The 23,351-nt window shown below is 40.6% G+C and overlaps 1 protein-coding gene across 10 annotated transcripts in view; it reads left to right on the forward strand.

The window, feature by feature from the left end:
* The window catches only part of LOC117775140 (stromal membrane-associated protein 1-like), a 101,107-nt gene that overhangs the window by 66,388 nt on the left and 11,368 nt on the right, over nucleotides 1–23,351 (forward strand). For all 10 annotated transcript variants that reach the window (XM_034608038.1, XM_034608035.1, XM_034608036.1 and 7 more), the window contains one exon: nucleotides 13,000–13,121. In XM_034608038.1, the coding sequence (XP_034463929.1) occupies nucleotides 13,000–13,121 (122 nt within the window). The remainder of the gene's footprint in view (nucleotides 1–12,999; nucleotides 13,122–23,351) is intronic.

Consider the following 23,351-nt stretch of genomic DNA (forward strand, 5'->3'; position numbering starts at 1 on the left):
AGGGAAATGTTTGCTGGAATTGTCTGTTTTGTAACTCTGATCTTCATCTGCTGCATCTATTGCACTTCTGTCCGTCCTGGGAGAGGGATCCCTCACATGTGGCTCTCTCTGAGGGTTCTATGTTCTTTTACCCTGTTTAAAAGTTTTTTTTTAATGTAGTTTTCCTTACTCTTGTTGAGGTTTAAGAACAGAGGATGTCACACCTTGTTAAACCCTATGAGACAAATTGTGATTTGTGAATAGGGGCTATACAAATACAATTTTATTGATGGATTGATACAAGTCACAAGTGTAGACAAACACAATGTGCTTAAACTAATAACACAAACAATGATAATCATAAAACATTGAGGAAAAAACATAAAAGGAATGAAACTCTGAGTAAGTAGCTGAGCCTCATTTGGCAGCAACAACTTCAAATAAGCGTCTCGTATCTGTAGATCAGAGCTGCTCAGTGTTCAGGAGGAATTTTGGATCATTCTTCCCATAGAGCGGCTTCAGCTCACAAGTGTTCTCATGGTGTGAAGGACTCTCTGAAGATCACTCCACAGAATCTCTCTCGGGTTAAGGTCTGAGCTCTGACCGGGCCCTGGCTCCTAAAGGTGGATTTCCTTTGTTTGACATCACTGTGTAGCAAGGTGTAGCATCATGGTCCTGCTGAACCCTCCAGCTTCTACTGAGATTCAGCCGACAGACAACCCCCTGACATTATCATGGAAGGTACCTTGTTAAAGTTGGGACTTTCTTTTGAACTGTACAGCCCAAGAGGCAACAGAGCCGCTCCAAATCACAATGCTCCCTCCACTATACTTCACCTTTGTGAGGTAGACTCATGAACAGAAGGATAGTTCACCGAAAAATGAAAATTCACTCATTATCTACTCACCACTATGACGATGGAGGGGTGGGTGAAGTGCTCTACAAAACATGTTGGAGTCTAAGTGTTGCAGCCAAATCCAATACAATTGAAGTAACATGCCTCCATACTGCTCATGTGGTGTCATCCACGTGTCCGTAAAGCAGGGTTTATTGTTACCTGCCTGCTCTGATTGGATGGGTGGACCAATTCCCCTCTCGTTATTGATTACTTAAATAATAACAATTGTAAAAAAGTAGTTGAGTAGAAAGTACAGATATTTGCTGATATATGTAGTGGAGTAAAAGTGAAAAGTACAGATACATGGAAAATGTGCTTAAGTACAGTGAATAAGTGTCCCACCCGTATTCTTGTGTCTTTGGAGTCATATTATGTCTCTCTGCCCTCTCGGAGAGTTTGTCTAACTGTAGACTGATGAATAATATCTAATATGTCTGAGATTACTTTTTCCTGAGTCTTTTAAGATCTCTTTTTTGAGAGTTACAAAAACCCTCCAATCTTATTTCGGTGACGAGTCCCCTGACTCCAATTAGCTTTTGTTGATGTCAGTAGCAGAGGTTTACATACTTTTTCCAACCCACACTGTGAAAGTTTAAGTGATTTATTCACTGTAGACCAGACCAATACCATGTGTGTGTCATTAGTTGTGTTTCTGTTCAGATGAAGATCTGTCCACATTTTAAAACAAACTCAAATGTTTCACTTTTTTTGTTATGTGAGTTAAAGAAGTTCAGTATTATTAGATGTAATAACATTTCTACATTGATAGTAGATAATTTGCAGTTTATGTAAAGTATAACATTATCAGGGGTGCATGGTTTGATATTTGGCAGTTAAGAATTCTTTAATGGCTTCAGATGTATTGTCTAACATGTAAGTAGACTGCAGTCTAGTCATATGCTGGAATGTCTAATCATGGTTGATTATGTATCCCAGACATGGAAAGTAAACACTTCTGACTTTAGGACAATTTGATTTTGAATATCAGCTAATTTTATAATAAAATACATTACCAGACCTACATTTTAAACCTTGAACCAAGCTTTCTTGAAATAATTATTGATTTATTTTGGATTAATCAATTGCAATTAATAAGTTCTGGAAATTCATAGAGCAATCTGTGGAAGGGAAATCTGTACCAAACCAAAATGAAACAAACAACTGTAATGGCTGATGAAACCATTGTGGACTTAATGACATTAGTGAGCCATCACATGAGCAGCTGCCGGAAAATCAAACTAGAGAAACTCCAATCAAAGGCTGACAAGCTGTTCTATAGATTAAGAAAAGTGTCTGTCTCACTTTAAATTACACATGAATTCACCAAAATTAAGATGTCATTTTCCACCAGCACTGAAACGCAGAATGCACTTCTGTCTGTAGATCAATGCACACACATTTAACAATCTTTGAGAAAACTGAGGGGAAGCTTTTCAAAAGCAAAGCAAAACTGTCAGTTCTGTGAAGTTGAAGCTAAAGATCTAACTATACAAATTCAATATTTATCCAAGCTGCGATAAAAAATTTCTACACGTGTTCAATTTGCTTGGCATTTGCGAGTGCTCTGGAAAATGCAGTTTATGAGCACCTCAAATTATGTCAGTGCATATGCAAGTGTGTGAATGGGAACAAATCTACTGTCACCAACTAATGTTAATTTCATGAGCAATGTAATGACAGATCAATACTAGAATGGCACTCAGAGCAAATACCTCTAAGGCCCAACAGTCCCCCTAAATTCAATCAAGTCTTATAGCCACATTACGTTATCTCAACTACACACTGGTGGCAGTTGCAGGTTTCTACCTCTATTTGTTACCATACAGCAGCTGAGAAAATCTAACCCTCTAATGTGAAACCGCTTTTAAATCTGTTAGATGTGGATTTTATTTGGATCTGTACTGAAATGCACACACTCATAGACATCAGTCCCATAAATGAGGGTTAGAATCTTCACTCTCTCCACACAACTGCACTATCACAAGTGATTCTGTGGTGTCAAGAAATGCAGCAGAGTGATACATCCTCTCTTTCAGCTGAATCCTTCTGGTTCATTCATATCAACACTGAAGATTATAAGCAGATTTTATGAACCAGGACTAAGTCGTAATTCTTTTTAATCAAGTGCCTTGTGAAAACAAGGTATCATAAATTAAATAGTGCGCAGCAGGTATTTCAGACTGTTAGATACATAAATCAACATTTAGTAAATAAATTGTATTGATCAGTCCAGTTATTGGTATTGGCAGATACCCAATAATAAAGGACTGATTGGGATTGGGGCCAAAAGACCTGATTGGGACATTTCTCCTAGCAAATCATGCAAGAGCCCTACAGGACATTTATCATGGAAGCAAATGTTATGTGTGAATCGTGACGCTGCCACAATTTACAATCTGCATGTAAAATGTATAACTGACAGTTTTGCCATTCACACAAACATTCACACAGTTAATCTATGGGCAGCACTTTTTCTATGAGAACGGCACGGGGCAATTTGGGGTTCAGTATCTTGCCCAAGGACACTTCAGAACACGGACAGGGGGAGACTGGGATCGAACCGTCGATCTTCTGGTCAGTGGACGACCGGTCCGACCCACGGAATCACAGCCGTCCCACGTAAATTACGTCTGCCTGTTTTAATGTGATTCAACTTTGACAGACTAAATCATGAGGCTCTCTAGTGATTTACTTCTCATTCAAAGGAATACTTATGTTATTTATATAACTACATAACTACTACACGAGAGTGGAAGGGTGTTTAATGACAGTGGATTTGATTAGACCCTGAATAACTTGTGACAGGCTCTTGTTAGCTTGCAGCCGGAGCCAGCCAGTCTTGCCCCTGCATGTAAAAATCACAAACCAAAATCCAGGCCTGATATTCACTTGTGTCTGCATTTACAGACTGTGTTTGAATAACATCTGCCTGACTCCATACAAAGTTATGTTGAATCTATTATGGCACATTGTCAGTGATTGCAATTACAGGGACCTCAGTTTTCCAGTATAGTGGCTACAGCCAACTTCAACTGGGCTAATTATGTTATTACCCTGAATGACTGAAAACAATCTTGTGACATAACCACTTGCAGGACTTATTATTGATATTAGTTTAACAATGGTGTCAATTACCAAGCTGTCAGTTTAGAGGAAAAACTTGTCACATGTTCTTTGTCTCCTGCACACATGACATTTGTGCTTTACTGAAGAACACAGCAGCAAGAAAACTGGAACGATTTAACGCACCAGAGATATGACATTCAACAAAGGTCACAAGCTGGATTCAAACCTGTGACATTTTGAGTGCATGGTATGTGTCTTGGCCCACTATGACCGCCAGGAAATCCTGAACACCACAGAGTAGAGTAAGGCACGGTTGTTTCAGGGTTTCACCATAAATTTCTAATATGCGATCCCCCATGTTTCCCCAACACAAGGCTGTATTGTACCGGACGACAGCTGAGGCGGGGGCTGTGCTGACAGAAGAAAGAGCTGGCGGATATAGCATTGATCAAAAATTCCTGACCGCAGCATGGGAGTGAGTGAGGGTGGACGCCCTGCTATAAATAACCAATGTACGCACCTTGCAGCCGTGTCGAGTGGATGGGATTTCACACATAATCAATAAGTCAAATACGTGGCAGTATGCCCTCAGCACTCAAAAACCCCTTCATCTATCCCTCCACGATTTACGGTTACTTTACTCTGCAGCTGTCAAAGAGACTTTCTCCCGGTGCTTCTGTGTTCCTGTTCAGTTTGATTCACTTGAACAGACTGCGCTGGAATTAATGTAAAATGAATGTGGGGTTTGTTCCCCCATCAGGGTTTTTTTGCCTCACGTTTGCAAAAACAGAAATCAGTCTAAAATAAACCTTTCATTTAACATCTAATGTCGTAAAGACAGCTTCTCTTCGCCTCATAAAAACACGTTTTATTTATTTGCCTCAGGCCTAGCTGGATGATTTCTGTGTCCCTTGAGGATAAAAAACATCTGAGAGATGTTCCCTCCTGCCAAAAATAGATCGGTTCAGGAACGACTGAATCAATTTCAAAAACTTTTATTGATGGAGCGCCCTGCTTGTTGTACGTCCGTCTCACTCCCAGCTCAGTCCTCTCCTGTAATGGCTCTGATAGGGCGCTGAATTGACTTCCTTCACATTGTCCTCTCCAGTGTTATTGGAGCAACAGTGTTCACAGTGAGTCTTGGAAGCAGCATAGTATCTCTCAACAATAACACAGGAGGAGAGAATGCGTCTGGCTTCTTTACTCCAGAGAGAAGAGAGGGAGGGTAATATGGGAGATGCACGGTCCTACAAAACAATCATCCAAAATGTTTGCTACGTCCACACTGAGTTGACTAAATGTGAAAATGCATTTCTCTCTGTTTTGGCCCTTTGTCTAAAACAAGTGCGTGATTCTCAAATCTTGAAACTAAGCTTTTAAGTAATCACCGCAGTAGCTACATCTTGAAACACACTACAGTACATTTTAGCATTGGCTCTGATCTGTGTCCAGTCGGGTACTTATATTTACTTAAATGACACATCTGCCCATGAGAAAAGTCAGAAGATAGTGGAGACAAATTGCAAAAATCATTATATACACAGCAGCAGATGATATGCATGATTAAATATGTTTATTTAATATCTGGCACGTCAAAGTAACAGGCTAAGCTTTTTATTTATTTTAATATTTCTTTCAACCTGTTTGATCCAAACACTGTAGGTCTGAAGCTGACGTCAAACAATCAGCTCGGGACTTGTTGGAACTATGTAGTAAACACATGCATATCTGTCCCAGCACAATTCAAAGAAAATATAGACCAAATGTAAAAATGTTTTTTCATTGTTATACTGTAAAAATAAAACCATTCAAGCTTTATTTGTGTTCATCTTGTCAGACACCTTAATGATCATAACATATTGGTTTGTGTGAAGGACTTATTGTCACTGCCTTGTTAGCACAACGTCTTTATGGCCCGCAGTTAAAATCACTATTGTGAATTCATTCAGGTGTCTAAGAACAGAAAATAAATGTGTCAGTAAGAGGATATAAATTGTGAGTCTGGCTGTATTAGAACATGTGTAGGGTGAACAGAAGAAGACAGGACAAAGGTTTAACCAGACTTCTCCCTGTCACTCCTTACAATGTGTTGGCTGTGAAGCAGAGTTTGGTTCTGTTGTGACTAACATAGACGACTGACCAAAACAGAAGGAGGCTGCGATCCATGAAGTGGTTCTGATCTGCTGTTTCCCTCCGTCCATATGTTGAAGTGAACTTTGGAAAGACACTGAGACCCGAACTGCTCCCAAGAGTCAGAATATAACACCTTGCACGGTAGCTCGCTGCCATTGTGTAAATTTCAATGAGCTATTGAGAGGAAAACTGTAAAACCCTTAGGATGAAAGCACCTTATAGATGCAGCCATCAAAAGAGGGAATATGAACAAGAAGAAATTAAGCCTAATTTCCCTTGTTAAGGTTCACACATTACAAAATTTACCTGGATAGAGTTTTTTGGGGCCTTTTTTTCCTTTAATTGATGGTGATGGTGGAGAGAGAGGAAACACAGGGAGGGAGAGGAGAGGACGGAGAGTGACTGAGACTTAAAGACTCTACTATAAGGTCAACCCCCAATCTTTTTGACACATGAGTGGCTTTTAAAAATATCCAGCTATGAGTGGACTTGCTATAAACAAAGCTGCATTAACCTTAAAGGCGGACAAATGTCCCCCTGTTGTCCCCCCGAGGGCCACCCACCACCTCAGGTCCTCAGTAGCCTACATTGTGTATGTGCCCTGTCGTTGCCAAATTGTTCCAGTCCAGCGCACACAGCAGACTGTATAGACGACAGTATCATTATAAGCCCAAAGACCCAGAGACTATAGTTTGCCTATGTGGGAAAAAAATGGCCTAAATGTGCAATGGGGGTCTCTAATTCAAAACAAAAGACCACGTTTAATGATGTTGTGAAGCAGTGACTCAGATGACGTAATGTATTAAAGTCTCATTCACTTTACGCAGCAAACTTCAATGAACAATTGTGATTCATTATGAGTGACCAATTCAAACAGTGGGAGACTTCTCTGGGTTTGAACACTTTGCATAATGTAAGTACACAAGTCAACCAAATATATAACATAGGGCTAGTCGTTTTATTTTAATGAGGAATTGTTACATATTTTATCTTAAATGTCCCTTTCTTTCATGGTAATGTGATAGAATTCAAACTGTAGGAATAGGCATTGTTCAGATGAATGCAGTGAGGCACTTTCAGGCTCTGGGGCACAGGGTAGTTTGCACAGTTAGTATTTCAACTTATGCTGTTATCCAGCTTTGTGTTGATGAACTTAAAAGCAAACAATCCCGCTTCTCGGTCTGTTGATTGGTCTCACTCTCAAAATTGTGGAAATGCAGTTTATTTTTTTCCTGCTGCACAGGCTCCATTTGCAAATTCATAAACAGTGTTTTGATTTGCAGCAAAGCACCAACAAAATAATATAATGTAATATATTAATTGTTCAATTGACATGGACAGGACATGCTAATTCTTTTATCCCCTGTAAACAAACATATCCAGTTTGAAGTAATTGTGTGTCACTCTTCCTCACTTGCCTCTACATGATGTCTCTTCCTACCAGGAGCTAATGACTGGAGTCACTAACTGGGCTAATGTCCCCTCTTTCTGGACTCCCACAATCACACACAGGGGAGTGGGCAAACTTCATTTCATGCCCTAGTTGTGTTTTGGGGAAAAGTGGGTTAAATTAACATATCTCTGTGGTTTATGGCTGTAGCAACACTTTGGAGATCAAAACCACTGAATTTGTATTATTGACCGGACGGAAAAACATTCAGCATTTTGACCAGTGGGAAAACAAAAATCAAAAAGCATCTCCACATGTGTTTGTGTAAAATCGTATTTGGGTTATTGGCTTTAGAATCAGTCCAGGGCTTAATCGACAGAGATATTTTAGCCCTTGTGTTGGCGGCCAAGTCCTTAATGTGACAGCCCCCCCGCTGCTGAATGAGGTCACTGTATTCATTGAAAACACTGGGAAGCCCTATATATATATACAGTATGTGTGTGTGTGTGTGTGTGTGTGTGTGTGTGTGTGTGTGTGTGTGTGTGTGTGTGTTTGTGTATACACTCGGGGCTAAGGGGTTCAGGCTGATTATAACCCCCCCCGGCTGTACTAGTGGTCTGTTACCATGGTGAGGTAGGGAGTGCTCTCAAGAAGTGGATCACATACTAAAGGATGTTGGGCACATTGCCCGCCATGGCAGCGATGATGATGAGAATGATGGGCCCTTTTCTCCCCACGGCTCATAATGGGCGAGAGAGTTTTTGGTAAAGTGGGGAGCAGAGTGTTAGCACATGAAATCCTCTATCTTTCACTGTTCCGTTTCAATATGCACACCTGTCATTCCCGGCCCCCGAGGTGATAATCCTAATCAAAGTAGGTTTTATTCTTCAAGCACCTCTTAGAGCCATTTACAAAGTGATTTGAACAGTCCAAATAAAATCCCATAGTTCATAAAGGAAATGAGGGGATCACAAGATGGAAAGAGGGTAAAACATAAAAAGAATAGTTTAAATAAGGATGGAAGACTTAATAGTCAAAGTCATTATTTGAGAATGAGATTTGATGTGGAGCGATTCCCCCCCCCCCCCCCCCCCCCCCCCCCCCACACACACACACACACACACACACACCAGTAAATGGTTTTCCATGTACCCTGTTGTCTCGCTAAAGGAGCTCAGTCTTGTTCACACTTTCAAAAGGCTAAATTATGGATGTTTCATCACTGTGGTTATATAAATGACCTCAGCTGCTCACTTACTCTCACACACACACACACTGATGTCTCTTTTCACGTACTTCCTCTCCACCCCCTGCCTGCCTCTCCATCACTCCCTCTCACTTTCTCTCAGATGGGTGTACATTGTGTACCGGGGGTTCCCTCTTCATCAGAAAGGGAACAGGTTCTTTATATACACTGCAGGCTCTTCATGATGATGATGTACTTTAAAAAACATTAAGATCAGTTCGGCTCACGTGTTTGATCTGAACTAATTCAGATCCAAAATTAAATGAGGCTTCAATTTGATTTTGGCTGCAGAAGATTTGTTCTCCCTATCAATCGTCACGTAAGTCCCTTACTCTGAATGGTAGGGGGGCACCAATTGCGTGACTGAATCTATAGAACTTTCAGATAGTTTAATTTTGTCAGTTTGTTCAGTTGATTTTTGCCTTCCTCTTTTACAAACCCTCTTTAGATAAGAAATTGCATTTCATTTCCTCAGTTTTTTGGTTTCATGTTTTGAAGCACAAACCTGCAGGTATTGCTCGTTTACCTGCTTGGTCTCATACATTTGTCAAATAATTCTTAACACCACAAAACTTACACCAGCATGCATTGCAAGAGGACCATGAATCTCTGCAGCCATTGTTAACTGGCTTAACAATTGTGTTGCTATGTAACCGAAAAAGTGACAGACCACTGTGACGACATCCATTCCTTTGTGAGCTGCGGTTTTGAAGCCTCAACTTTGGCATTTGACACCATTTTGAGGTCTTGAAACCAGAAGTAACCAAGCCCAGGCAGCCAGCGTGGCCCGGGCGCAGGGTGCACCAGATCCCAGCTGCTACGTGTGAAGTCACTGTCAGCAAAGTCAGCTTCTGTGATCCAAGGTGAGAGTTACAGCTGAGTGTAAAAGTTATGTAAATATTCCCATTGATGGCAGGTTGATATTGTAATTGATTCATGTTTTAAAGCAATCAGCTGTAATAATAGACGGACCAAGTTTCCTTAAGGTTACAATTCATTAATCTAATGAAACTGTAACATTATTACACTTAACGGTTTGCATCTCCTGTTGCTGTTTGTACAACAGACAGCAGATGTTGATTGAAATGAGCTCATTATCTACGTTACATCACAGAACACTGTTAATGATTATTATTTATTTTCCCAGTTGAATGAATGAAGCTCAGCTCAATGTTTCTTGAGCATTAAGATTTGTTCGTGGTTGTCGGCTGTTTTTTGCAAGTTCTGTTCATTTCATAGTTGATGATATGCGTCCAAATATATATGGTAATGATTCTTTCTCTCTGTTGCAGGAAAACATTACTGAGTGCTGGGATCCATCATGGTATGTTCACCCACATACTGTCACTGCAGTAAGTATGAGTTCCGTTGTATTACTATTTAATGCAAAACTAAACCGCGTACGGTTATTTTTTATATCTAAGTTCAGGGAGTCATTTATTTTTCAGATTATTGTGTTGAGCTCATGGCATAATAGCTCTGTTCCTCCATTTCTCTGTAGCCCACATTATGATACATTTCTAACTATTACAATGTCTTTTTTTTTTCAGTCATAGTGTGGGTCATACCCGTTATAGCTATAAAGAAGCACCTGCACCAGCTCCACCTGCAGTATTAAGACTTGAAGAACATCCTCTCTGGCATCACCCACAGATGCATATGGAGGCTGGTGTCAGGCCAGAGAAGACTGACGAGCCTCGCAGGTTTAGCACTACATATGCTCATTGTTCAAGTGGATGCCTTGTGCACAGCCTCACTGGGTTTAACTCTACTTCTGCATGAACGACTCACCATATGGGGAAATTATGTTTTGAAATGTTTTTTTAAAGTCCATTAAAGCCCAACTTAGGCAACAGTGAAATGTTAATGTGTGACAGTTTGTTTGCTGTTAAAGTTCTTAATGGGTTTTTTAAGCACCAAACATGAAAAGTGTTATTTTGGTTAATATGGTATTTTTTTATGTTTAACAATTGATGCCACAACATCAGTTCACATTCACTGCAAATGACATCTTCCTTCAAATGTCACTATTGGATTCATTGTGGGCACATTTCAAATGACCGTAAAAGAAAAACACTTAAGAAGTGGTGGGGCACAGTGAATCAACCCTGTCATACCCTGTTCTTTGTGTCTGTTTAAAGGCAAATGGGAGATCAATTCAGGGGCAGGCCCCGGGGGCCCCGGCTGAAATCTTAATTGGCCCTTTAGGTGCCCCTGTGCTGTCAATAATATTTTCTTTAAAAGATTAGGTTACTTTTTAACAATACTTAGAATAATATGACAGGGTTTTAACTTTTCATTTTCTAAACATGTTTAAATACAGGATATTCTTGAGTAAGGAACAATTTGATGTATAAGCAGCTCTGCTCAAAGTTATAGAGCTCACAGTAAGCGACTAATGACATGTGCCCGTTAAACTGAATCAGAAATTGTGCGTGGACGTTGGACATATAATCGGCCCGTCTGTGTAAATTTGTTGCCCCTTTGTGGCCCCTGGTTCAGAAAAATCTGCCACTGGACATTTACAAAATGAACGTCATGCTGTAAGACTTGAAACAAGTGATTGTTTTTAAAATGTTTTACAGGTATGAGAAACTTCCTTTTTGTCTTTTTGACTTTTCACACTATGTCCATTTTTATACAGTCTGAAGTTATTACTTAGGCCTGTGCTCGCTCTGCTTTTAAAAAGACAAGAACAAATTAAATCAGTACACTATTAAAAAACAATAGTCCATTCTTCTTTGTTTCTGATCTTGAGAGGAAAGTGTCTTTTAAGAGTTGTTAAGCATGAAGCTATATTTATTCCAATAGAGAATTCAAGAAACCAGCTGTACGACACCTTGTCAATACATTGATCAGTTTTTTTTTTTTTACTTTGTGAGCCATGGATTCATGGAAACTGTTGGAAATAAGTTTTATTTATTACATTTCTCATGGCCTAGAATGAACTCTTTCAAAATCAGCCCCAGATCTGCACCAATCAGCCACAACATGCACTTACCATTTGAGACGGTGTGGCGGAGTAGATCCACAGTCACTGATGATTAATCAGTACGTCGCATTCCCAAGGGAGACTCATAAATAAAATAGGTGTCAACATCTTAAGGAGTGCAGTCATCCTGAGGATGTTCCAAATTATAAGTGTTTTAATTATAATTTGAGCTCTGATGCGAGCTCTTGAAACATGTCGATTTATTTCCTGCATATATAGCGGTAGTTTTGAGTCGTTTCTATTTCTATCAGTGCCTTCACTTTTATTGTGATATTGATTTGCTATTATCTCTGCTCATTAATTTTCTTGTCTTTAATTTTATGATATCTCAGTCTCATCTTTATGTTTATTTACCCGACTCAATAAGTGTTTTCAATCCATCTGTTTGTACGTGTATTTCCACCTAGTGCATCATAAACACACACACACACACACACACACACACACACACACACACACACACACACACACACACACACACACACACACACACACACACGCGCACACAAACTAAAACATGTCGTAAAAATGCTTCCACACTTGACTGTGGTTGTTTAATTGCTCCTGACTGGAGAATTGGTGTCGCCAACTGTTCACCTCGACCTTATATTCAGAATGCTATTTGATTAAAATGCACATTAATTTTCCTTTTTGTTTTTCCAAGTTTCTTTCATTTTAAAATTTAAATTGGTGCCACATTTGGATTGAAACAAGGCTAATGTCTCAGTCAAAATTGACTATGTTACATACATTTTATAATATCAATATCAATACTTTGGTATTGGTAAAGTCTTAAAGTCTTGTTTTCTAAGTTTTTATGTTTGAAATTAACATAATACAATTATTATTTTAATGTGTTTAAATAATAGTTTTAAAAACAGTGTCACCACAAGGTCCATGCAGTAGCTGCTCTGGATCTGTAAACTACATCCCATTCACTGATGGATTCTGCCCAGTTGTCATTGAAACGAAGACTCAGATTTCCATTTTTCTGAGGATTGAAAGGGCCGCTTGTCCTTGTTAGCTTAAATGCTAATATTCAAAGTTCCTAAGGTCCATTTAGAAGCTGCTCATCAGGATGAATATTGATTCGACTCAAAATGCTGTTTTAATTTCTCAGTGCAGATAGAAAATCTGTGCCATGAGTAGAATTAATGAAAAAATATTTTCAACATTGTCACTCAAATTACATTCTGCCATATGTTCTTGGAAATGCCGATACACATTCTCTGTCTTTAAATGGAATAAAACTATATTTGTTGATATATGTTGTAAAGAAAATATGTTTTCCCTAGATGCCCCAGAGGGTGGTGTGAAGAGCTCGGGCGGCGCTGCACCAATCAGCGATGACCTGGACATCTTTGGACCAATGGTCTCCAATCCTCTCCCCTCAGCCAACAACACACAGCAGGCCCAGGTGAGGCGTGGGCGCGCGCACACACACACACACACACACACACACACACACACACACACACACACAGAGAGGCTTTCATCATGTGCTTATCACTGCAGGCAGGCTGCAGCATAGGGAGTCTGTGGAGACTCATATGATGCAAATACACACAGACACACACACAAGCACATTCACAAACACGCCATCTCTCTCCGACACACTCTCTGAGGATCATACTGAAGTAAACTGTCAAGGACTCTCCTTTATTGAAACAATTTAACCGATGTCCTTCAAAGGAGAGAGTAGGTCTGACAGAGAGGAACAGTGGTGAACCAGCACAATAAAACAACAGCCGGGAGTGGTAGGAATATAGAATATAACAATATACAACCACAAATTTTAGCCAATTGATTTGGAAAATCATCTTATTTAACCATAATGAAAAATCCAACTGTATTTATATAGCACCTTCCTAAATAAAGTTACAAGGTGATTTACAGGTTAAAAATCGAAAGCAAAAAATAAGAAACAATTAAAAGTAACAGCATTCAGGTGCAGATCCAGAAATAAACAATGTTACAGATGAGAAAAGAGTAAAAAAAGCATAAAATAAAACATTGTAAAATGATTAAATTGCCGGTAGGATCAGAACTAGAAGTAAGCACACCTATAACAATGTGTCTTTAAAAGAGGGTAAGGAGTTTGCCTGACTGATCTCCAAAGAGAGGGCGTCCTGACAGAACAGACCCGGTCACCTCTGGTCCTCAACCGGGACTGTGGAATAGCAAGTCAGGCCTTGGTGTCATAAGATCTGAAATGTACTATGGTCCAAGTCCAGAACGGGCCTTAAAAGTCAGCAATAAAATCTTAGAATCATTGCAAATGTTACTGGAAGCCAATGAAGAGAAGCTACAATCAGAATGATGCTTTTAATAGATTTGGTGAGAAGTCTGGCTGCTGTGTTTTCGACAAGCTGTTCCAATAATCCAAACAAGAGGAAATTACAACATGAATGGCTATCTCTGAGTTTCTTCTAGATAAAATATCTAGTTTCCTGATCTGCGTGGACAACTGTGTTGACATGCTTTTTTTAAGAGGGGGTCATTGTTAAAGGTGACAGTAAGATTTTTACATTTCTAGCCAAAGTTTTGGTATAGAGAAAAGTATTGACTGTGTAGATACAAGTTGGATGTTCAGTAATACACACACACACACACACACACACACACACACACACACACACACACACACACACACACACACACACACACACACACACACACACACACACACACACACACACACACGACACGGTGGTGGGAAGGACTTTGTGCCACAGGCAATGTGTGTTCAGGTGCACAGAATCACCACCCACAAGTGTCTGTGCTTTGACGGACATTATAATGATAACCTAGTTGTTTCACAGTGACACAATGTAGCAACACAACAACATAAAAGTCAACCTGAGAAAAGTGAGTGAAACTCTCACCATTCTCCTGCCTGTGGGGGGATAAAGCCTTTAAAACACATAGTGCCCAAATACAAGGGTTTTAGTTTGTATCTGACTGTTCCCAGACCTGTCCGACGCAACAAACCCACAATTATGCAGGGTTCAAAGATAAGGGCGGAGTGATAAAGTGATGCGGTATGGAAGGGTAGAGTGCGAGATGTTGCATCCATTAGCACTTGTGCCTGTTAGATGTTTGTTTGAGTAAGAACAGGAACAAACTATCAAAGAAAATCTGAGAAAAAACAATAGATGACAAGCTTTACTGTATCATCCAAAAAACTCCTTCCACCTGTCTTCTCTCACTCGTTCACGGACTGCTCTCAGGGGATTGAGTAAGCCTGGTTGAATTAAACATTTTCAAAGAGCAGCGTTGCGTTTGAAATGATGTTGCAGTCTTTTTTAAGTGTGGCCTTTGACCTGCGGCTCAGCTGCAGATGAGGACACACACATTCATACAGACCCAAATATATACCATCTCTCTTATACACGCACTTACTCCAAGGATGGAGACATGCAGTTGCACGCCTCTGGTCAAAGAATCAATATTTATACAGAAAATAACCAGGTGACCATATATCCAAGTCATATACTGCACGAGCACAGTAAACGATCACATTGATCCATATCTGGGCTTGAAATCTATTTTTTCACTCTCTGGCCTATTCCTAGCTTTCAAATTGTTTATCTCACACTGTTACTCACTCACACACACACCTCTGTGCCTCCTGGGACCAGAGCAGGCAGGGGCTGGCAGGAGACCCTGGCATGAAGAACAATTATGGGCTGCTGTAACTGGATGCTACCCTTTTATGCCACTACCAGCCTCCCACTTCTCCCACTTATCCTCTAATCTCCCCTCCCCGACCACATCTGCGGTGACTCCGGCTCCTGCAGCTCTTTGCCTGCCTCACACCTTGGCTCATCTCCATGCATCCATTCCTCCTAAATTGTCCAATTAATGCTTGTTTTTTCATTCTCTGTGAAGACCTGGTGTGGTCACTGGGGATGCAAGGTAATTCTAAAAAAAGTAAAAAGTTGAGTATTTTCCTCTGACGAACTAATGGCCCAGTATGTTGCTTTTTAATGTAAACCCAATGGATTTTGGTGACCTTGTGACCTTTTCTATGGTGCCCCGATCAGGTCAATCTACCAGTGGTTTCATGAGTTCATTTTCCGGTCGTTCCTTTGTTCAGATACAAACTGTGGTGTACAGATTCATGCTACCAAGAGGAAACTACACGAACCCACCTGTTGCACCACCAGCCTTTCCATTTCCATTAATATTCCTCTGTTATACCTTTAAGCAGTAAACACAAGGACAACACATCCGCCCATTCTTAAACACACATATATTTATGTACAGGGCTGAATTTGGGATTCAGCAAGCGGATATTGCTTTAGAGCTGTGATTAGCTTGGTGCGTCAAGAAAGAGGAAGCCCGCAGCCTGCTGATTCAAGCAGCTATTACCCGGCATCGGGGAAGGCTCGCCTATCTGCAAATACGTCAATTATAAAAATGTGATTACGGCCTTGTAAGAGGGGGAGGATTTGTGTTATCCTCAGCTTTCCTCGCTGTCCCTCTCTTTCTCTCTCCCACACATACACACACACATGTTTTCTACTCTCTCTCTCTCATTCACCACACCCTGTGAGGAAAATGTGGTTTTCAGATAAGTTTTTAGTGAGAACACTCAAGAATGTAAAACAGCAACTACACAATCAACTTACCGTGGTAGGGAGGTAAAGGATGGAACAAGCGAGAACGAAAAAGGTAAAAGTAAAGGTAAGAAATAATGCTTTTAGGGCATTAGATGGAGGGAAAGAGGGGTGAGTGGGTGAAGAGCAGGTTGGTGGAATAAACAAACAGAGGGGGGTGGAAGGTATAAGGCCAGGAACACACAGGACGTGAAGCGTGAAGCCCTACGAGAAGGAGAGGTACTGCTTTGAGTCACCACCCACAATCCTCCTTCTGTTTTCTTTCTAAAGCTACTGGATTCACACATGTCACAAAAACACATGCTGTGTATTTATCAAACAGATGCACCACAGTGGAGTCGCACTTCCCATGTCATTTGTCATTTGAGCGCCTGCACGGTGCGTCTCTCTCCTCACTGCCTGTATAAATAGTGTAAATAAAAGGAGGTGACATATTAAACAAGGTGGTTTATGTATTTTTCTAGATTTACTGAGGTCACGCTTTTTGTTAGTTTAAGGGGGAAAATTCCCACACCTGTTAAAGAAATGTTTTAAACACAGTGCACATGGGGTTTACAGAAGCCACAAGAAATACCCTGGTGATAAAAAGAGTAATGCATGGCTTGTAGCTGAAGAGAAGGTCACGAGATCACAGCAGGGATTTTTTTTTGTTGCCTCTGATCCACAGAGGTAGACTGAGCTTTATGTGATACAGTATTGTGTATAATGTAGTAGACCACTGCTGGTTGTTACAGCAGCAGCCTCAGCTGTGTCTGGCTCAGGTGCTCATCTGTATCATTGCAGCGAGATCATAGATTTCACCTCTATTGCGGCTGTAGCCCGAACAAAAACCTAACACACAACCACAGCTTCATCTGCTGCGACCAGGCGGAGCTGCTGCAGCTTTGCTCACAGTCAGTATCAGCACTCAGACTTTTGAAGAAAGGAGAAATTAGCAATAAAAGCGTCATATAAAGAGTCACATCATCTCTCCTCCTCTGCAGAGCAGACAGACAGTGTATTAGCACTGGACTGTGTTAATGTGAATCATTGTAAATGTAATTTATGCACAAATGTAGTTAAGAAAAATAGAAATTCCACAAAATGGACAGTTGGAAGAAAAGAAATGAAACCTTTTGGGCTGTTGTTAATGACAATCTGATTATTTTGACAATAATGAATAGTGCATGGGGAGTTTTGGTTGGCCATCATTAAACTTGAATATGACTGTATTAATAATAAGTGAACCCATCTGGAGAAGTCATCTGAGACTTTCTGGCACCACTATATTTGCTAAAAATAAGCCTACTGTATTTTTTTGAGTAACCATGTCAGGTTTTTTTAGGTAAAGTTTTTGGTCAAAGAAAAAATCTTGGAACCAAGATCACCACGCTACTGCAGATTTTCTGAGTTTATCAATCTTACCTAAATTTCACCACTGAGCTGAGTGTGTGTCTGGAGGCAGCACCAGGTTCAGTTAAGCAGCTGACTTTGTAATGAGCTGCCGTCTTAGTAAATAAGACTGCGTCAATGGAAACCACAGTACTTTCCAGACTTTTAGGGTAAAAGACTTGCATACTAAAATGTGTTCCAGTTGTTCATAATGACATTTGAGGAGCGTTGATGAAGCAGTGAGGGAGTAAAATTGTTCTCCTGAGTGCTCGAAACTATCCCAGGCCCAAAAATTGCAGGCAAATTGCACTCAAAGTCCCTAAGTGGACAGTAAAGTGAAAGCTGGGGAGATTTTCATTTTTATCTAAAGCAGGACAGGTAGACATGATGTCAGCACACCGTTTGAATAACCTGTATAATATCTGTTTGAGGCAGAACAACATCTGTATCTGCAGCCAACATACAGTAATGCATCTGATCAAAGAGTGGCCTGTAAGACACGATGAGAAGATGATTTACAAACTTCTTAAACTGAGTTGGTCTGATCCTATCTACGAGTTTCCTCAGTAGCCTATGGGGAGTACTATGACAGATGACTACCTCCATCTATTTCCGTTTGCCTTATACACAGATTATCAAAGCAGGCAGCGAAACTATCCCAGAGTGCCTAAATTGGAGACATAAATATTATAAAGTAGAGTTATTTGGGTTTATGAATATCTTCCACAGAGTTACTGCAGCATGGCTACAAGACCTCGCTATCCCTGGCAATACATGAGCAGTCAGCCCTCCCCACGACTCTACTTTCACTCACCATTGGCCTTGCACCATGTTTAGCTTCACTGACGCTCTGGCTGTGCTCAACTGCTACCTTATAAAGCTACCTTGAATATAAAGTTGCTGTGATTTTTAAATAGTATTTTACACATTTCGTCAGTTGTGAGAAGTAGTTGTATGACTCAGTGTTATTTTATGTCTGCTACTCTTCGCCATCAACTCCTTCAGGAAATACAAGGTAATTGACAATGTCCTGCTAACTTAGGGCCATTGCTTAATGTCATCTACCAACTTTGTGAGCAGTGCTGGGTGATGCCCTGTTAAAGAGCTGTCCTCGCGACTTTGTGAAACATCCATCGGCATTGCCATCCCTGATTTTTGTAAAATTTTCCAGAAAATACACATGAGGGTAATGCAACAGTAGTGTAAATGTTGATGACTTGCATAAGATCAACCACAAAGAGAATCCACGTGTATTTAACCTGCATTCATTGATCTTTGCCAATTGCACTTCGACATACATCAGTGTGATAAGAACTACCTAAGATGACAGAAACCTGTCCTTTGTCTTTTTAGCTGCGTCCGTGTCCCATCCACTAACATGGAGGAGGCGGGATCTATGACTCTGTGACGATTGGGATGTTTTGGCCTCACTTTTGGGGAGCTGTCATGTCGACCTTCTTTATATACAGTCTATGATTACTCTCAGGTCTCACCTCGTAACAAAGAATGACCAAGCCTTTCCTATCAGAGCCCCACGTTATGGAACTCAATCTAATTCTGTAGCTTCCTTTAAATTCCTTCTTAAATCTTTTCGTTTTAAGACAGCTTTTACAAATGGTTGACATTGGCTCTAACTTAAACTGACTAATCCTATTTATTTATTTATTTACATGTTCTTAGTTATTTTGCCATTCTAATCTTCTCCGCTCATGTTCCATTGTCTGATCCTCCCTTTATCTGCCTGTCTGGTGTTATTTCTTCTTTCTGAGGCACTTTATAACATTGTTAAATGTGCTATATAGATAAAGTTTCTTATAGTATTATATTTGATATTATTATATTATTATTATGAAACGTTCAGTAGAGCTGAGGGGAAGTGCACAGTTGTGATAATTCTTAGCATGTTTATTATTCATGTATCTAAGCTGTAGTAAAGAGGCTTAGTGAAGGACAAGGAGTCGTCACTGTCTCTGCTTTCAGTCGTTCAGTAAACAAACCTCAGTGCCACTCAGATCTACTCCCCTTGTTTGTTAGATTTACATGGTGCATGGAGGAAAAACACATCAGAGAACAACATCTAACCAGTGTCCTCATGTTGAGCACAACATGTGTTGTGTTTACATGGGCTCAAAGTTAAGCTTTTGTGCAAGTGTGTTGTGTTTGGTTTTGAGGAGTTAGCAGGATGAAAGAGAGAAGGGAAAAGGAAAAGGATGACTGGGAGTGGGAGGAGGGTATAAAGGGAGGAGGTCAGGAGAAAAAAACGTGAAGGGTGGAGGGAGAGTGGAAAGAAAATGTTGTGAGGGGGTGGAGAGATGGAGAGATGAATGCAGTTTGTTGAGGGAGGTAGAGAGGGATGAGGTAATGAACTGTTGACCAGAAATTGATTTCTTCCTTCCTGTTCTTCTTTTCATTTTTTTCCCATTTCTTTCTCCTTACTGTCCTATTTTCTCTCTGGCACGCTCTTACTGGACTTCCAAGCTTTGCTTTTGTTTTCAGTAAACACACACACACACACACACACACACACACACACACACACACACACACACACACACACACACACACACATACACCGAGCCCAGTGTGATTTTATAGCCACAGATGGTCTATCAGAGGGGAGTGTATGAGTATTTCAAGCAGTGATGGAAAACCGTGGGGAGACATAGTCTTTTGTGTGTGTGTGTGTGTGTGTGTGTGTGTGTGTGTGTGTGTGTGTGTGTGTGTGTGTGTGTGTGTGTGTGTGTGTGTGTGTGTAAGTCTATCCACAGCGACAGTGAGGAAAAGGCTGTCACAGTGCAGATTCAGAGTTCTGGCTGCAACAGCAAAATTTGGTGAGAAGAATGGAGCCTTGTTGAAGATGCTTTCTCTTGCACAATTTGCTGCTAGGAGCCCAGCAACACTTCACACACTATGTGGACAGTGTGTGTGTGCGTGTGTGTGTGTGTGGCATGGTATTGATGGCAGTTTGAGAAAGTGCCAGAAAAAGATAGACGCACACGTGACATGCTGAGCTTAAGTTTCTTCTCCTTCAGAGAGATTAGATAGATGTGCGTTGTGTACTGTTCTGCTTTGGCAAGAACACTCACTGTCTCAGTGCAACTGGGGCTAATAGTGCTTTAATGTCTGGCACTCACAGATGGCAGTAGGAGTGAAAGGCTGATGGGAAACTGGTTCCTCTTAAGCAACTGTATTAATGCCAAAAGAAACTTAATTTGAAGAACCACGTGCACCAGTATAATGTAAAGGCCACTGATCCCCCTCACTGTCTTATTTGTGTCATTTTTACAGTTAATTACATTTCCACTGCCTTTATTTTCTGTATTATAATTTATAGGTGGTAGAGCAGGTTGGCCATTAATTGACCTAATGTCGGTCCCTTGTCTTTGAGCAGCACATGCTCTCATTAGCAGAACATGAAGGAGAAGGAATATAATTCCCTTTAAAAGCACCAGTGATCGATATTACACTGGTTTAAGGGAATTCCTTAAATCAATAGTTTTTAACCTTTTACCAACATTTGACTGTACCACCATGTCACAGTATCTAATCATGTTTGATGAGTCAAACTGAGTCTGCTGATCAATAACTCTCTGGTTCCATCAATCAAGAGGATTAATAATCTCAGAAAATCTGGAAATTACACCGTTAATAGTTACAATACTTTAAAAGCTAGGGTTGGTAATCCTGGAAAAGCTAGCTAGAGCAGGCTACACTTTGAAAATATAACCAAATCATCCCAGCCCGTTGCATCAGCCCTCTCGTCAAAACTATGACCCCAAAACACATAACCGTGCCATTAATTTCATTTTATTACAATCCGACGAGGGCTAAAGACGCTGGCATTTTTTAAGTTTTAGTTTATTTATTTACTGATGGTTATCGGGAATTGAAGAGGATTAAAACAAATAAAATATGAAGGGTTTCAGCAAAATTATTAACCCTACCTTAAAGCTGATACACCCATGCTCGCAGCTCTATGATGCTGGACTCTAAATGCTAACCTCAGAATGTTTAAAGTCTCCAAATGTCAATGTTAAGTTCAAGCTTTGACCTGAACCTCGGGGGAATGTGCGACATTTGCCAGATTTCCTTAAAAATGTACAGAGGGTTCGGGAGTGACCCAAGGAAGAACCCATTACATTTTGGAGCAATAATTGGAGGTTTCTATGTTCTGAGAGCTCTGCAGTTGTTTTGTTGAGTGCAAAATTATTATAAATGATGGCCATAATCAGAAGAACAAAGATATAATGAAGAAGATGTATCCTTGAATTTACATGTCTTAATTCTTAATAACATACAGTGTAGCAAATGAGAAATTGTATATAATTGATATTTATATCAAAGTTTAAGGCTTGTGCAGCAACAACACACTTAAAGTGGCCCCACCTCTGAGCACTTTCCATCACACTTGCTCCTCCACATGTTGCTGTTCTCCTAAATCATCGTGGATGATGTTCTCATCTCACAGTTCAGAGCCGGCAGAGCGTGTCTGAATCACACTGCCTATTCAACAAACACGTCTCAGAGAAGGAAGATGAACGGACGGCGACTACTGTTGCACTTCTCAGGATTTAAGGTCCGCTTAATGCATTTTTCAACTTTGGGAACGAGCTTAGCAGCAAATAGGCTTAGCTCTTTTGATTGAGTCATGTTACACAGAAGCTGAGTGACGGAGCAGGTGAGGACAGTTTGCTGCCTTTTCTCACCATTCTTATCTCCAGTCTGTGCAGGAGTGAGAAACACACTAATGTGCTGCAGTTATTATTAGGTAGCTCCACCCAGTCTCCGTCAACACCTGACTCACCTCTACTCGAATAACTAGAGAGAAAATGAATCGCGCGTGTGTGTTTGCATGAATAACCATCCAACTATTCTCCTCAGCTTTTTTCTTCATCCACTTCTTCTTCCTTTCCTCTCAACTTGTCCTTGTCCTCCCTTTTTTTCTTTTTCTCCTTTCAGTCTCTCCCATCATTCTTTCCGCCCTTTTATACTGTCTTCCCTGCCTTCCTTTCCTGTTCTTACCTTTGCAGCCTTGCCATCTCTGTCCTTTTTGCCCTTCCATGTCCCTTATTTTTTGATGCCCTCCTGTTCTTCTCCATCATTCCTCTTTTTTTCCTGCATCCTGCCTCTGTTTCTCCCTGTGCCCCCCTCCCCTCCCTCCTTCCGTCCCTCCACGAGTCAAAGAAAGGCAGCAGAGATAGACAGAGGGGAGCAGCACTGCCTGCTAAGCAGTTGAGCACAACACCCTCACAATGCTTTGTGTGTGTTTGTGTGGATGTGTGTGTGCGATTTTGTCATTATGTCTGTTACACTTGAGTATTAAGTTTGTGTGTGCTCGATAATATATAATTTGTGTGTATATGAAGGATTCTTGACATTGAATTCAGAATGTTGATGCACTAGTGTGTGTGTGTGTGTGTGTGTGTGTGTGTGTGTGTGTGTGTGTGTGTGTTTTGCAGAAGCCACTGTTTATTCATGGAGTCCACCTGACTGTGGTCTCCCTCTTCTCTCCTCTTCTAACCCTCACACACACACACACACACACACACACACACACACACACACACACACACACACACACACTTGTTCAGAGCTCTTAAACAGGTGTTGCTTTCTTGTCAGCTCCATCCATTAGGTGTAATAGATGTTTGAGT

The sequence above is a fragment of the Hippoglossus hippoglossus genome, chromosome 15 (genome assembly GCF_009819705.1).
Source record: "Hippoglossus hippoglossus isolate fHipHip1 chromosome 15, fHipHip1.pri, whole genome shotgun sequence".
In the NCBI taxonomy this organism is placed as follows: domain Eukaryota; kingdom Metazoa; phylum Chordata; class Actinopteri; order Pleuronectiformes; family Pleuronectidae; genus Hippoglossus; species Hippoglossus hippoglossus.